The 16,900-nt window shown below is 41.8% G+C and overlaps 1 protein-coding gene across 2 annotated transcripts in view; it reads left to right on the top strand.

Moving 5' to 3' along the window:
- chchd6a (coiled-coil-helix-coiled-coil-helix domain containing 6a) overlaps positions 1–4,414 on the top strand; it is a 61,218-nt gene extending 56,804 nt beyond the window's left edge. For both annotated transcript variants that reach the window (XM_020635929.3, XM_020635928.3), the window contains one exon: positions 3,750–4,414. In XM_020635929.3, the coding sequence (XP_020491585.1) occupies positions 3,750–3,773 (24 nt within the window). In that variant the 3' untranslated portion in view covers positions 3,774–4,414. The remainder of the gene's footprint in view (positions 1–3,749) is intronic.
- The last annotated feature ends 12,486 nt before the right edge of the window (positions 4,415–16,900 follow it).

Here is a 16,900-nt window from a genome sequence, read left to right as displayed (position 1 = left end):
TATCAACCTCCGAGCCTCTGCCTATCACCTGGGAGCCCCAATTGCCTGCCAGTCATCAGATAAAATGGATTTCCAATCGAGTCAAGGCTCTGATGCTGGGTCTGGCAGAGTGGAGTACAGGCAGACTTCTGCTCTTCCTCTACCTCGACTGACTTTCTGTTTGGTGCTTGTTGTTCTCCTTCTATCTCCTGCTGTGTTCGGCCTTCGTCCAGCTTCTTCTCTCCCCACTCCCCCCACCGGCACATCTCCCTGATCTGCTGCTCGGACCCTCATGACATGAAAATAGGCTTTTTTTTTGTAAAAGCCCAGATACCAATATGTTATCTTGGAGGCAGTGTGATTTCACCCTATACTGAGTCTGAAGAGTGAGTGACTACTTTAATGCAGGAGGGATCTTCAATTAGAGCAACAGGTTGGAAATCTATTGGTTTGTTAGCGTGTGTGTGTGTGTGTGTGTGTGTGTGTTTGTGTGTGTGTGTGTGTGTGTGTGTGTTGTGAGGTGGTACCAGTTATAATACAGAAGAAGGGGCTCGGACCATCTTCAGAACCTGTCAGAAAATGTTTTGCCGTTACTGGTTAATTGAAAAAATAATGAACAGATTAAGTGATAATGAAAATACTCATTAATACCCTTCCAAGTTCCTCTATTATTTATAAAAGCGGGAAAGCTGATAATGTGTTCGACCGAAAATGAACTTTGAGGGGACAGCCTTTGTGTTAACTTTCTCCTCCATGTTCCCCTCTGTCTACATTCTTCAGATGGTGTTAAATCTGCAGCACATTTTATTAAACACAAGCAAATGAAATAATTTGTGCTAGGGCCACGGCACCGATGTAGTACTGTAGGTATCTATCTGCTAACTAAGAGGTTTTAGGTGTTATGTAAAGCCCAAATTCTGCATCCTGGACACACAATGTTGCCCAAAGAATATTTCCCAATACTTTCTACTTACTTGCGATATTACTCTGTTGAACATTTTCTTATGTTGCAATCCAAAGGGGAAATAATATTTTGCATATCTAGAAAGAAAGAATGGAGAAAATGTAGAATGGAGGGATAGACAAGAGGAGAAGGTAGCCGTAGTAGAGGAAACAGGAGGGCTGAGATAAGAGGACAGAGGAGGGGAGCCGTATTGATCAACCTGCTCTATGAGTCTCTCTGTGGTTTAAATGGTTTGAGTTTCACAGCTGGATTGAACTCTGCAATGCTTAGAGCAGATACTAAGACTCTGTGCACACATGCAGTACACACAAGCAGTGTGTCTCTCCACCTGCTGGGTTCAGGTCAATGCACCCCAGAACCCGGTCAATTTAGCTCATCGCATCGTTCCACATGGGCTGCTGGAGCTGTCGGACTTCACTGGGACCAGTCTCCCATTCTACAATAAACCTCATCCCTGCTGCTGTCCAGTCTCTGCAGCCTGGCAACAACAACAGATAGAAAAGGCTAGTTTATGAAAAAGAAGATTGCCTTAATCACGCCATTCTTTAAATTATAATAACTCACCATTCAATTAAATGTATTTTAAGTACGGGGGATCGTTTTTCTGTAAATTATTTTAGCATAATAATAATAATAATAATATATTGTTTTTTTATAGCGCTTTTCTAGAAACCCAAAGACGCTTTGACAAAATATAAAACCATAAAACAAAACAAAAAATGACAAGGACAGTACAATGAAGAAGTAATGTAGGGGGAGGGGGGAGTTAGTGGTTGTAGGCAATGTTGAAGAGGTGAGTTTTGAGGGATTTCTTGAAGGAGGTGAGTGTGGGGGAGTCTCTGATGTTTTTTGGGAGTGAGTTCCAGAGGGTGGGAGCAGCAACAGAGAAAGCCCTGTTAACTTGGTCAGACTCGATGCATTTATTTGCATCACTTCCTGTTGGGAATATGTGTCGTCTACCTTTACATTTTCCACACTGACCCTCCTCATAGCTTGTGTAAATCTTGTGTGTGATGTCTTTCTCATTAGAAAAGGCTATATTAATTACAGTGACATGATTCCAATCAATCCAGTGGTTTCATAACCACACTGTGTCAACATCTTCTCTTTTCATGAACCTTTGTTAAAGACATTTGCAGTAAAGACGAGCACAGTTAATAAACCTCGACTTCAGCCGTTGTACAGCTGTGAAATTACTACACTGCTTGTCTCTGGAGATGAATGTGTCACTTCTTCTTGGTCTGAAAAACAGGCAGAACCGCCTTACTTCATCTGGCCTCCCATTTATTGTGATTCTGTGTGGGAGGTGTAGTTGTCAGGGTCAGGCCTCCCTGTGGTAATTAGCTTATATAATCATAGCTAAAAGCTGTCTTGTTAGATCCCGTCTCTCTTGGAAGGCATTATAATAACTAATGCGGCTTCAAAGAGTTGATTGACCTCCACACAGAGGCCAATCACCTACTTTAAAATGCCCATGAGCATCCCCTTCACACCCCCATAACTGACTGTGTTTTGTTGAGACCATCTCACTAACAAGGTTCTTTTCATCGCCAAGCTCACTTTAAGAGTTTGCATTCCAAGGTTAGAGCATTGTGGCCAAACGCCCAGGTTACCACGTTTCTGTCGTTGTGTCTTTGTCAGGATTGCATTCCAGGATTTAAAGGTGTTAATTGATCACAGCCGTTTCGGACGAGAGCACAGGATCTAAGTGAAGCCCCCCCTTACGGTGTTGAAAGACAAAAGGTCGAACGCTGTAGCTTGGAAATCGTGATGTCAAAACTGTTGTGTTCTCTCAGGGGCGATGAGTTTCTAGGGTTTCAAGGACCTCATTGATCTTTGGTGGAAAAATAGAGGTTGCACTTCTTGGATCAATTGTCAGTAGCAGTTTTCAAGTAGGTTTGGAAGGCCAAACAGATTTCTCTTGGAGGTCAGAGCATACAGAGCTTCTTCATAAAGATTTACCTGATTCGAGGCTTGTGGATATATTGACAAAATCTGCTATCATGGTGTACTTATTAATGTCACATTTAAGGTGCATACCACAAAACAGAGATAATCGTTTAAATGCACAAAACACTACAGTGAAACACAAATGACTTTCAAATGGATTTCGACACAAATCTCCCAGGTTCCAAATCTCCCAGGTTGTATGGTTCCTCTTCCTGCTCTGAATATACTTCCCTCTCCTCCTCAACCTTGTTATCTTGTAAGGAATTGCTCTCTCCAAATCCACAGTATATTTAAACATGGTGGGTTTTGTGTTGTCTTTCTATTAGCGCTGTCGCACAGGAAGTAAAGAGTCTTTCGACCGATCAAAGGATTGCAGTGTGTCTAGCGCCAACCTTCAGGGTCGTATCGGTACGCTTGGCACCCCAACAGAAAAGTACCAAAACAGTAGGACGGTATGGATATGGTAGTTTAGTACCCTTGTCAACTTTTGACGGTGGAAACGCCAACAAATGAACCGGACCACTTGGTGGAAATGGGGCTTCACAGACTGCATCTACAAAGATTTTTTAACAGGCACAAAGTGACAGCCACAAAGCAGGACATGTTCATTATTTTTCTCTCCTTTTGTAGCTCTATGGACATTAAGGTAGAGTCAAATCAGTCAGAGGTCACTTCTCTCCCTTCCTGAGCTAATCCCTACTATTACCAGGTCTGACCTTTCAGTCGTTGTCAATTACATCTGGACAACTCTTATAGTCCTGCACCTAAGAGAATCTCAAAGGTCACAAGGGGGAGTCACAGTGCAAAATGGACCAATACCTATTTATTTTTTTCTCTTTTCTTCCCCCCCTCTCAGAACCTGCTGGTCAACCATGGATGAAGACACGAAGAAAAGCGGATAAAACAGTGATTTGACGACGGCTTTGTACCTCTGCACTGAGAACAGCACATGTTGTATCCCTGTTTTGAAATATAAGAAAGTTGCTTTTAGAATGCCTTGATCTTAAAACTTTCTTTTTATCATATTTATTTGAGTTATCATCTATTGAAGTTTCTTTATGATTATGCACAGCTACGTTATACGGGGAAGCTTTTGAATAATACAAAAAAAAAAGAGTGTGTATATTAGATTCATGGCCTGAAGCCGTACTCTTCCAAGTCAGCCTTTTTACAACATCAGTGGAAAGTATTTCTGAGATCTGAGTTGTAAAGATCCATTCAGGATGAGTTCTTCCTCCCATCATCTGAATGTGAGATATAGTCCGTCACGTCCTCTGCTGCTTTTGTTGAGACGAAGAAAAGAAAAATCATTTCAGGTAGGAATTGAATCGGGTCCATTTACACCGTCCTTGTTTTGATCTCCGACTGCAACAGGAGCTGATTGAGTTTTATTGCTTTTGAGTTTTATAGTTTTGTATTTTTTCAAAGACAGGAACAAACTCAGGTTATCCTGGCCATGACTCTAATTCATCCAGTGTATGGTGTAGTGTATGATTTTATTAAAACGCTCATATCCTTTGACAGTCTTGTTTGTGTCTTCATTTGTTCCTCTCAGATATCCTCGACCTAAGTCTTTCTTTCTTGTCATTATAATCAACATTTCTGGATTTTTCCTTTTAATATGAAATCGAGAAATTGAACAATGTACAGCAACATTCAGCTGCAACGTGATCAAAAAGGTTCACTGTAATAAAAGATAAAAGATTGACGGGAAAATTCTACCTTGAATTATCTGCACAGATGTGATTTTTATTTTTCACCTTCCGACTGTTTTATGAACCCGATGGCACCATGCCCGGGTCCTTGCATCATTTCGAGGTGCCAACTGTTAATTTACCCGTCGTCTCCATGGAGAGTATCCGGATTAACCGCTTGCTTCATCAAGCTTCTCGAGGACAAAAAATTCCCAGTTTAATGACCTGTTAACTTGGTCAGACTCGAAGCTTGATCCAACGGTAACTTGAACAATTTAAGATCTTGAAGATGTTGAAGACTTTCAGTCGAGAGGTGAAACGATCTTCAACCAGTCCAGTTTCCTTTGGATCAAGCTTCGAAATCACCAGGACCTATATGACTGAGAACCTACACAGACATGAGAGTTTCTCCGATGGAGACCATCCAGCAGTCGGTTTCAACTCCAGAGCGCCTGTCCATCTCTGTTTGGTAAGTGCCATCTCACTGTGTGTAGCTATGATGGCTACATGTTCACTCAAATCAGTCTTAAAACTGCAATTAATATACCCTGGTGTTTTGTTCAAATAGATTAGATAGACTTTTTGTAATGCAACCACTTCCACTGCAAAGCCACATAAAAGTTTATAACTGTAGCTTAATGCAGTTGACTAAAAGCATCATACTGCTTTTGATTCTGAACTAAAGAAGAAATCAAAACAGAATTTTAAACCAAAATCTGCCATTGTATTTACCATGTCAGTACAGAATAATGTAGATAACGGCTTAGGAAACATTTAGAATCAGAGGCCTTTCAAACAGTGAATTCTTAAACCATTTCTAATTTAAAGGAGCAGTATGTAACTCTGACACCTAGTGTTTAAAATGGGTACTGCAGTCCAAATTCAAAACATTGTAGAGAGCTGTCTCCCCCCTCCCCTCCTCTCTAGAGTCGATGCTCACTCAGGTCACCATGTGGTGGACACTGAAGCTTCAGTGTTTATCCAGCTCTGCATGGGTCTGTAAACCTTTCTGTGTTCTGACCTCTCTCCATTTTTCAAAAGCATCTCCAATATTGATCCTAGTTTGAGCACATTTCTGCTCGTGGAGCTTATTAAAAACATGCAGAGGCTTTTTAGGTCGGGTACAATCACTTCTATCTGAACCACTTCTCTTGCCCGCTTCCATCGCTGCAACACCTGTTGCTTTGACCTGATAACTGCTCTCATATCTGGCAAACCGAGGGGCGTCCAAAACGGCCGTGTGGGGGGTCGCCTTAAAAGCGCCTACCTTCTCTGGTCCAAACAAATCCAGAGCATTCAGGAGCAGAATCTAAAGTTAGAAGGAGGACATACTGGCTGCTGCATTGTTGTCAGAGAAGCCAGCACTTCAACATGTTTCCTTAATGTCTGATCATATAGTAAGATCACTTTATCATTTCAGTCAGTAGATATCTTACTAATTGGATCTTTAAAGGAAGGAAATCTGCAGCACCTTTGGCTCCACCTTTAGCCTTTTAAATAAAAGATGATTTGAGTTCAAATGAAACAAAAAATAAATAGTTTTACATTGAACATCTTTAGAGATATATTAAAAAAACATGATAAATTAGGAGGAAGTGTTTTTTTTTTCCAAAGCTGTATGGACTTTTCAGTGGCAGGTGTGTGACCGTTTCAGTAGGAGATATCCCCTTTTGAGCAGCTCTGAGGTGTACCCAGGTGTGCAATAATTTTCTTGATTGACTTAATGTAACAAGTTTGACTCAAGTGGCGGCGTTTCCTCTGCTCGGCTGATTCTCTCCGAGTTGTAGCTTTCAGTTTCGGTAGCGAGGCGGTGGTAATTGGCTCGGAACACGCTCTGCTGCTGTGCGCCTCATGGAAACACACACACATTTGGGCACCGGCGGCCAATCTTAATAAAAGAAATGACACGGCGGTGGAGGAGGGGGAGTCGGAGGATGCGGTCACACAGATGTTGCTACGGTAACAGCGGTGAGCGAGGGGCTGGGAGCTGGGAGGCAGCAGGTTAGAAAAGAGAAGTGAGGAAGACGACATTCAGCGCATTCAAATGCGTCCTCGCTCTCTCCCTGTTGATCCCGTGTCATACCCAATTACCACTGCAGCGAGGGGAAGGAGGGAGCGCAGAGCTGGGGGTGCAGGGGGCGGGGGGGATGGGGGTTGTACAGAGAGAATACAGAAAGAGAAAGAGGAGTATTCTGGTGTCTGCTTGAACCTTTGAGAGATTGCTGCACGTGCCGGTGCAGAGGTAAACACCCACGCCTGTCTTCACACGTTTCTAAAAGGAAGGTTGTGGCAAGAATCTTTTCTATCTGCAGCTTCAAGAGAGTGTGTGTCACACAGGTGAAGATTTTAGCGTGCGACAACTTCTCTGTGAAATATAAAGGAGTGTGTGTGTGGACTACAGATTCAGCTCTGCATACACAACTGTGTTCTCTATAATGTTTAGGGAAGTGTTCAAATATTCAAAAGGGGAAGAGACTCCTGATGCATTTTTTTTTCCTTCATGAAAATCCAATAACAATATGGATATATACTGCTTCTGGGTTATTACACCTTGGGTTTGGCCAACCTTTTAAATCAGTTTTCAAAACACTGTTTTCATTGAAGTGCTGTGATCTTGGAGATCACTCATCTGACTAATGCTAACCATTCAATACCAGTCTTTAGTTCACTTTAAAAGGAAGTTCAAAAGACTTAAGTTAGACTCACTGTACATTCACAGTTTAGTTGACACCAAGATTCTGCAATCCCTAGGAAGCTTGCAGGGTCACTTTTACAAGAGTGCAGCTAGCTTTCTGTTGCAACCATTTTCTAACAGGCTCCAGGTAAAATATAGAAAAAGAAAGACAAACAACGGAGCAACCGAACCATAGACTGTAAATATGATTGGACGAGGCCTGAGTGAGGTAACCAATCTGTAACTGCAGCGGGCAACTTTCAGTCTAACCTAACGACAGGCTGAGAGCTGGAGCCTCTTAACAAACCGTTACATCACGCCCGCCTGTCAATCAGGTCAGCCACACGCCTTATTGTGAATAACTCTTATCCTTGATCAAACTCAAGACAGATGAGTCATCAAAAAATCACCCCCGTTCAGTGTGTGCTGATCGAGACATGAGCTAATCAGACCTGTTTAGTTTTTTTGTGCCAGGCTGTAAATGTTCATTTTTACTGTTAAAAAAAAAGGCTTCTTATTTTGAAATGGTGGGTTAAATGTGTCTGTGACTTCTGGTGCTTCTGCAGCCAGCCTCAAGTGGACACTCGACAAGCTGCTGGATTTCGCATTTCTGCATCGGCTTTATTTTTCAACACTGGAGGTTGCCACTTAAACCAGACGCAATTTTGGCAGACCCATAGGGAGACATATATAACTTAAAAATAATGTTAAATAAACCTTAAAAGTGTTTATGGCTCAAATGTGTAAAAGAATCATTTTGATGTTTGGGTGGAAATTATTACTTTTTCCCACACTGTATCTTACCGCATATAAATAAACACACACACGTATGACATGCACACTGACTTATACACACCTGCCTCAAGGGAAATCAATGACTCTTTTTGTTATCGCTCTTCTCCATCAGATTATCAGAAACACTGACATCTATTAGCTCGACGCTCCATCTGTTCAACAGACTGTGTGTGTGTGTGTGTGTGTGTGTGTGTGTGTGTGTGTGTGTAAAAGCTTCCCTCATGACATTTATGCTCCGATTAAAGCCCCCCCCCCCCCCTCTCTAATGCCATTAGAGGGATGAGTAAAGGAGGAAAAAAAGTGGTTGAGGTGATGAGAGAATAGAAGAAAAGCAGGCAGGGAGAGAACAGTCTGTTTAACCTCCGCCGTCTGACGGAGCAGCAAACGTGCAGCAAGAGGACGACTTAATCCCTCTGTAGTGGCCCCCGGATTAGTCCTCAGATTTATCACTGCCTCGCTCTTTTCTGTGGGCCACGCTGTGACTGTCTCTTCCCTCTTATCCCTTTTCTTCAGTCCCTCTTTCTCTCTGGGTAATGCGTCTTGTACTGAGTGGCTTAATGCTGTTTAATGTGGTGACTTCCCTTTATCTGCCTATTGTCATTACTCTCTCTCTCAGGGACAGACGACTCCTGTAGTGCAGCTTCTGTGGAGCTAAAGTTGTGCTGACGGAATGAATAAATGTCCATGAGTACAGAAAATAGGTCTGATTACCGGTAGTTATTGTCCTCATGGGCACAAATGGGGTGACTTTATTTATAACATCCATTTTGATTTTACAAATGGTATGTGTCATGCATAGTTAGGCGCGTGTCTGACCTGATTGATAGGTGACCGTGATCTCAGCCTGTCGTTAGGTTGACTGAATGTTTGACTGAGACTGTGTCGTCCCCACAACCACCCCCACCCTCATTCATGCACGTCCTGCTCCAACTTCCACCTCAGCGGCGAGGAAGTGTGGACAACAGGAATACCAAGGAGAAATCCCTCCTGCTCATTTGTAAAGCGTCTCGAGATTACACTTGTTATGAATTGGCGCTATACAAATAATGATTGATTGATTGATAGAGACTTGATTCCAGCATGGCGACCGCCATCGATGGGACTCCAAACCCCCCTGCTGTAACGGATGGATGACATCTCTCAGATTTGGTCCATTATTATTGACAGTCTATGGTACAGCCTCACAGTGCTAACATGGTTTAAGATGTGCTGGATTTTCACACCACATGCATCAACATTTGCTTTAAAAAAAAAACAGCAAAAACATCACCCCAACAATGCAGCAGCTGGACCATCAGGGACAACACCTGTCAGTTTGTTCTGACCTGTAATTGTAGTTCACGTCCTGCCGTGGTACTTTCCAGTAATCTAGTAAACCAGTGACATGCAGCATTCCCCCCAGGCTTGTCAGAATCTGATCAGCGGTGTCGGAGGTGACTCCTGTGACTGACAGGACAGTGAACAGAGAGCGAGCCTCAGTCCACCATCCTTGTTAAATTTTAACAAACTGATTGCAGCTCACATGCTGTCAACATGTTTGCGCTCGGGCGCTGTCAGCTGGCTCGCATTATAAGGAATCCACCTATAGGCAAAAAAATAAATAAAACATACATATTGTTGTACAATATTGTTTTTTTAACGAGGAACTGCAGAGTGCATGTAGATGTAATGTCCGGGATCCTTGTTAAAAGTGGACACATCTTCTTGCCTGCAGAGTGTTTCTGTGTTAAGCTGCGGTTTGAACTGCAGGGATCTTTATCAGCAGAACAAATCCTTTTATACAGGTTATGCATTTCATACTGTACATCCTATGACTTTTATGATTTACCTATGTGTAGTATATAATGAAATAATGTCAAGTGTTTACATAAAGAGAGGCCAAAAGTTTCCAATTTAAAGGTTCACTTAATGCAACAGTTGGCTTTTGTACTCATAGAGCGAGGGTTACATCTGGTAACTTTTATAGTAGCTACCTTACCATTGTTGTTTCTCACAGCAGACATTCAAGCCACTTTCACATACACACATTTCAACATGTAGGCCTATTGATCACTGTTACACCTAACAACAACCCTCAAATTGACCCTATTAAAGCAAATAAAACACCTTAACACAGTCGAATTGAAGACATGAAAATAACTAAATAGTGACCAAAGGACTAAATCAACGAGACGACACACAATCCCTGACTGAGAGGGACCCCACAGCAGCCCTGACTCCAAAATCCTCTCTCCTGTTATGTAAGGTGGGCAGAACCGTCCCCTCTTTATCTTCAATATTTTCCTCTGTGCATGGACATATTGGCCCCAGACGTGTTCCTGCTCAAGTTTGACTTCTAAAATGGACTTTATCAGTCTGTTAGTCGCTGTGCAATGAAACACCTGTACAGATGTGAATAATTGCAGACTTGGTCTGTCAGCTCGCCTTCAAATATTTCTGTCATCATTGTCCCTGCCGCTGTGTTGACCTGTCACATCCCCTCTGGGCTTACACTGCCCCCTACTGTCCATGTGCATAGTGCATACATACGTTCACACAGCGGCGATTCTAGAGTCTGTTTGGGCCCGAGGCAAAAACCAATTGGGGGCCCTCCCACCAGCTTTCATCACCATCATGTCTGCCAGCGTCCCAATGCTTACTCCTCTTTTTTTCCTCTTCCTTATTCTCCCTCTACATTTTTCTTTGTTGACTTTCATTGACGAACTTTGGTTGATGCATGCGACGCTTTGCAGGGCAAAAAGAGACAGTGCTGTAAGATGGGGCCCCCTTAGGGAGCTTTCCTACTGTCGTTGCAGTATTCGCACATTGCTTTGGTTCAGGGCCCCCTACTGGTCTGGGGCCCGATGCAGTTGCCTTCCTTGCCTGTTGACCAGCAGCGCCTCTGCGTTCACATCACATTCATTTTTGAGGAGCTGCACAGCAGACACTTCAAACAGAAGCAGTGGACAAATCAGCCATCATGCACATGCTTAGTTCAAAGCATGTGCATCTCCGACCTTGTGTCACAATTAACCTGTAATATTTAACACACAGTTTAGAGTTCAGTTGGAGAAAAAATAAAATATCTTACAAGCTGGAAACATCCAGACTGAGCTTCCTATACTTTCTAATGAGCAGAAGTTTAGCTTGTTTGTCAACACGTGAAAAACAGACTCTTTAAATCATCACTCCAAACGTCTGCTCGACAAACGTCTCCACTTTGAAGCACATTCAGCTGTGTAGTTTTCTGGTTTTCTCAAAGAAAATGTAAGTCACACTTCCCCCCCCCAAGATGCGGTTTGTGAAACATGCTGCCGTGTGATCCCACTAAATGCAGATTTTTCAAAAGGCTAACGGTAACATCTGTGATGTTTTTGGTTGTGTCCGTGTGCGTTTCTATCTTCACATGTGACAGTGGGATCAGATTTCATGCAAGTAACATGAGAGAACAGCAGGGAGGAAAGGTGATAATGATTGTGAGAAACTGTTCATGTCTGCCATGATAACCCACACACACATACACACCTCGTCACATAGCAACCTCTTACTTTGAGTTGCATCATGTCATTATATATGAGTGTGTGCATGTGGGTGTGTAGGTGGGTATGTGTGAAAGAGAAACTCAACATCTAGTAAAAAAAAAAAACAGAGAGAAAGAGTTCATGTTTTGAAGAAAGCCTTTCATACACATTCATTATCAGTTCAGGTCTATCCTTTAATTGAAGACTAAAACAGGAGATTCAACATTTCGCTGGCAGGTTTTACAGAAATACTGGATTTACCTTTTCACAGTTTGAATCCTAAACCCAATCTTCCTCCGCACAAGCAGAATAAAACCTACAAGAAAATTAGTTCAAATGTATCCCCGCTGTGTGCCTGGTTTGAATCCCCGTCTGACAGGAGCCTCTCTGTGTGGAGTTTGCATGTTCTCCCCGTGCATGTGTGGGTACTCCGGCTTCCTCCCACAGTCCAAAGACATGCTCGTTAGGTTAACTGGAGACTCTATAATGTCCGTAGATGTCAATGTGAGAGTATCTGGTATGTCTGTCTATATATCTATATATCTATATGTCTATATGTCTATATGTCTATCTATACGTCAGTCCTGTGATTGACTGGCAGCCAGTCCAGGGTGTAACCCCGCCTCTCAACCAATGACAGCTGGGATCGGCTCCAGCCCCCTGTGCCCCCGAACAGGAAAAGCAGTTTAGATAATGGATGGATGTATCCCAGCATCTGTTTAGCATGCACCTGTTATCTTTGGAGGATTGGAGCCTCCCTATCCTTAAAACATACAGTATATATATATATATATATATATATATATATATATATATATTTCATACATTTTTAATTGAGGCTGGGCTGAGGTGCCGTGGTTAACGCTGTTGCCTCACAGCAAGAAGGTGCCTGCTTCAAATTCACTTCTTCTGGAATAACGATCTCAACTTTTGCTGCTGCTTTCTGTTTGTGTTATCAGATTGAAATGAAAAACTGTAACTTCAGTTGCTTGTGAATACTCCTTCTTAACAAGATGTTGAAATAAGCCACCACAGACGTGTCCTCCCATTATGCTAGAAAGCTAAGATGGCAAACATGTAGGGTGAGAAGTGTCCAAAGTTGAACAGTCAATGTTTGGACCATTATTGGTATTCTGTGTGCAGACTCAATGCAATGCATTTGACCATCACCGTAAGTGTGGACATGCTTGGGCACTCAAAACATTAAAAAGTAAATGCAGACAAACATGAATTGAGACGCAGAATTGGTGTTTATCTGCAGTGCTCCGATGTGACATTTTGAAAGCCTCCTTTCCAGCTAAAAAAATCCTTCAAGAAAATTTCCAGTAATGGTGGAGGAGGGAAGAGGCTCGGATAGAAGAAAATAAATGTAGAAAGCATTGCATTTAGTAATCATAGAGACACTGCATGTTTGCCTGAGAGGGTATGAACTCAGACGCAATAATTGAAAGTTGCAGCACACCTTTCCTTATGCACCATGACACATGGATTGCTGGCAGATCAATAGAAGATGATTCTTGTCTCGATACATAAAAGATAGTCCCAAAAAAAAAAAAAAATCTTGTGATTGAGCCGTTACCAGATTGGACTAAACATGCAGCATCCCTGTGTTTCTGCCCTGCAGAGATCCCTGCAAGAAATCCAGTTATTTGTTCTGATGCTTTATGATGCTGTCTTCAGATGTGATACTTTTCAAGGCAGCAGAAAACACACAATCCATATGTCTGATCCCTGTTATAGAGAGCAATAAATGTTCAGTGTCAAACACCCTTTGAATTTCTCATCATTGTACGTCTCGCCCGACTGTTCAGAGGAACATCCTTGACTCGTGATGTGAGTTTTTCTCTTACTCTCTATGTTTACATGCACGGAGAAGCTGAGCTACAGTTACAGCTCGATTAGGACATTTCATTTCACTTCTGTCCTTTTCCTATTTTACAAGCACAGGAGGAGAATCCATATATTGATTGAAGTGTGTCTGACTGCAGCAGGAGTTAGTAATATGACCGCTTTCAGATTTTGGACCGTGTATGCGTGTGTGACTGGTTGATTTGCAATTTATTTATTTACTTGCTTAAAGGGACAGTGTACATTAACGAACATAAATATTTAAATATATCAGATTGTAGCCATACTGTAGGCTCATTAACCATCTTTAGTCCCTTGGCAGGTTGGTGGTTCACTCGTATACAGATTTACATAAAACCACATGAGGAGCAATTCTTGTGTTTTTTTTTATTTAATTGGTTGTGCTTCATTGTGATTGCATCCTTTTATTATAATTAAGAGTTGTTGTTCCTACAGCCCATTCTTTGGTGCTTCTGTGTCTTTGGTGTGATTTGCTGCAGCGTGGATGATAAATCTTAGACAAATACTCCTGAAGCCTTCCTCACATCTCACTGACATTACGTACTGAAGAGACAAAGATGCAGCATGTATTTATGTATTAAAACCAAAGAGAGGCGTTCATCTACTTTTGTTCAAACATCAGTTTCCAACATGTATAAAACCAATTAGCAGAGGTTTATACCGAGGCTCAGATGTACAAAAAAAATGATTCTCCATTATCGGTTGAACCAGATATTTATTAAGGAAGCAGAATGTGTAGGCAAAGGATTTGTGGTGGTGGAAGTGTTGAAGTCTCCGTTTGTAGTCAGGGGACTTTTGACCGATTGTGTTTGAGCAGGCTTTGGTTGCGTCAACAAAAACGTAATTGTCTGTAAGGAGAGCAAAATGGTAGAGTTGTGTCGGCCCACAATGCAATCTTGGAATCAACCCATTAAATGATCTATTTCTTAAGACAAAATGTATTTGAAATGAGATTGATATTTACGTATGCATTCAGGTAATAACTTCAGCATCGTATTGACCTCTGAGGTTACTTACTGGATTATAAAAGAGGACCATTGGACAGAAGAGGAGGCCTTGACCCCCATATCTGATATAAGGGTCCAGATATCCTCTTACTGCCCTGCAAACCTCAAAAGTATTAACCATCACTAAAGACGCACATTTTTTGTATCCTCTGTAAATGTCTCTCTGAGTCATGACTGTCTACAATGAAAGAGAAACTCGAGTCCCTCCAGCTGTGTGCTGTGTTTACTTCATGTTTACAGCCTTTTGTATAAAAGCTGTTTTAGTCAAGGACTAGAGAAAAGAAGAAGAACATACTCACTGATTATTTGGATGCCACGCAAGTCTCTTTAGATCTCGGTCATTCCGAGATCTTTCTTTGTCTGCCGGGAAAGTGAGTTAATCTGTGCTTCATTGTTGAAAACAGCTCTTTAGATTCGCGCAGAAAGTGAACTAAAACTATTGCGCCAGGAAAACGACCAGTCAGACGGGAATTATTTCCCCCTTTAGCATTAAACATTGTCCTCTCACATGTGATATAAAAATCAGGGAATATATAAAACCAGGTCTATTAAACCTTTGTCTTTAACACTGCAGTAAATGTGAGTTCATATATGTACTTGTATTAAAGTACTGTTGTTGCTAATTAGGGAGTTTCTGTATGCAAACCTTCTCTAGTAGCGGGATGTAAAAATATGGGAGCAACCCTCCTTGTTAACTGATAACAATAATAACAAACTAAAACAGTCTGTGCTCTCCTGCACCTTAAAAAAACCATTATTAACGAGAAACCAGGAGCTAAAAAACATTTATTTATTTCCTCCAGCCGGTCTCACGCTCCCTCAAACTGCCCTGCGGACATGTCATTATACATCCAATTATAACAAGACTGCTTTTTTTTTAATGCTATATCCACAGCTTTCCATCCAAGCCCTATTTAATGATGTATGACACAGTGTCTGGTTTGCCTCCATTCCCCCTCTCTGGACCCCCCTGATTGGCTGACGAGCACTTGACAGAAGATAATAGGAGAAAACACACCACACACCTGTTCATTCTTTGTTTCTTAGACAATCACTTTGTGTCTTCTTTAAGCCCCTCTTGTTTGTCAGAGAGTGAGTCACTGTATTTTTTTTTCTCCTCTTATTAAAGAGCTTTGCAGTGACAAAAGTCTTAGATAACACACACGCACACACTTTTGCTCTAGGTTCAGATAAATACCGTGGATTTTAGCCTTGATCCATTCACACAGCTAATCATTTAAGCTTTTACTCTCTGACAAAATGTGCAAACTTACATTTCTGGAAGAGAAAAAGCACTCTGGGAAGCATTTCTGTGCGCTCTCCTTTGTGGCCTTCTGAATTTGTTTGGGCCGGCTTAATTGGGGCCAAGTCTTATCAAAACACTGGACACTGTTTTCTAGCTTAACTAGAGGTTGCTATGGCGATGTGCCAGTAGGTAACATAAGGTCTGAAACACAATTGGAGAAATAATAAAATATCTTACAAGCTGGAGACACCCAGACTGAACTTCCTCTACTTGCTAATGAGCAGAAGTTTATCTCGTTTGTCGACAAGAGAAAAACAGATCGTTTAAATCATCACTCCTAACGTCTGCTCGACAAATGGCAAGCACATTCAGCTGTAGTTTTCTGGTGTTCTAAAAGTAAATATTAGACACACAGTTTCTTAAAGATGCATCATGAGTAAGTCCTTTATTGAATAAGTTCTGTAATACTGTGTCACTACATTTTGAGCGAAGCCTGCAGCTTAATAAATCCGCAATCCGGAGGAAGCTACAGGGCAAAATGCGTTGTACGCTAACAATTAAAAGAAGAATGCAGCAGAAAGAAAAGTCTCTCCTGTGTAAATGTGTCTCTGAGTTATGACTGTCTACAATGAGTAAGAAGCTCGAGTCCCGCTGGCTGTGTTGTTGTCAGAGATGTGTTTACATCATGTTTACATGGACGGGACGGCCGGCTCCTCCCCTTGTGTATAAAATCTGTTTTAGTCAAGGACTAGAGAAAAGTAGAACATACTCAATGATTATTTGGATGTTAGTAAGAGTTTTTAGATCACGCTCATTCTGTGTCAGTTTATGTGCAATGTGAAGCTACGAGCTAACGTAAGAGCGCTAACATTAGCATGCTAACACAACAATGCAGGACGCAGGTGACTGCTGCTTGAGCAAAGGACAATTGTGTCCGCTGCTTGCGCTTAAAGGTGCTTAATTATGGTCATTCTAGTTCATAACTCCTTCGTGTGATCTGAGTGTAGAGGGGTTGGAGGTGTGTCTCTGGAGGAGAGCGGAGGCTTCAGTATGGAGGAGGTGTGGCCAAACAGAAGTTTGTTTTGGTTTAATTCTGGTGCTCAAGGGCGACATCTACTGGATCAAAAATTCACCCTTTAAGTGACAAAAAAGTAAATCTCAGTGTGCAACAGTTTGTTGTTTGTTTTAAGGGTTTTTGTTGCCTTTATTAGATCGGACAGCT

The sequence above is a fragment of the Labrus bergylta genome, chromosome 12, assembly GCF_963930695.1.
Source record: "Labrus bergylta chromosome 12, fLabBer1.1, whole genome shotgun sequence".
Lineage (NCBI taxonomy): Eukaryota > Metazoa > Chordata > Actinopteri > Labriformes > Labridae > Labrus > Labrus bergylta.
The sequence above is the reverse complement of the archived record's forward strand: the minus strand, read 5'-3'. Positions and strand labels throughout refer to the sequence as shown.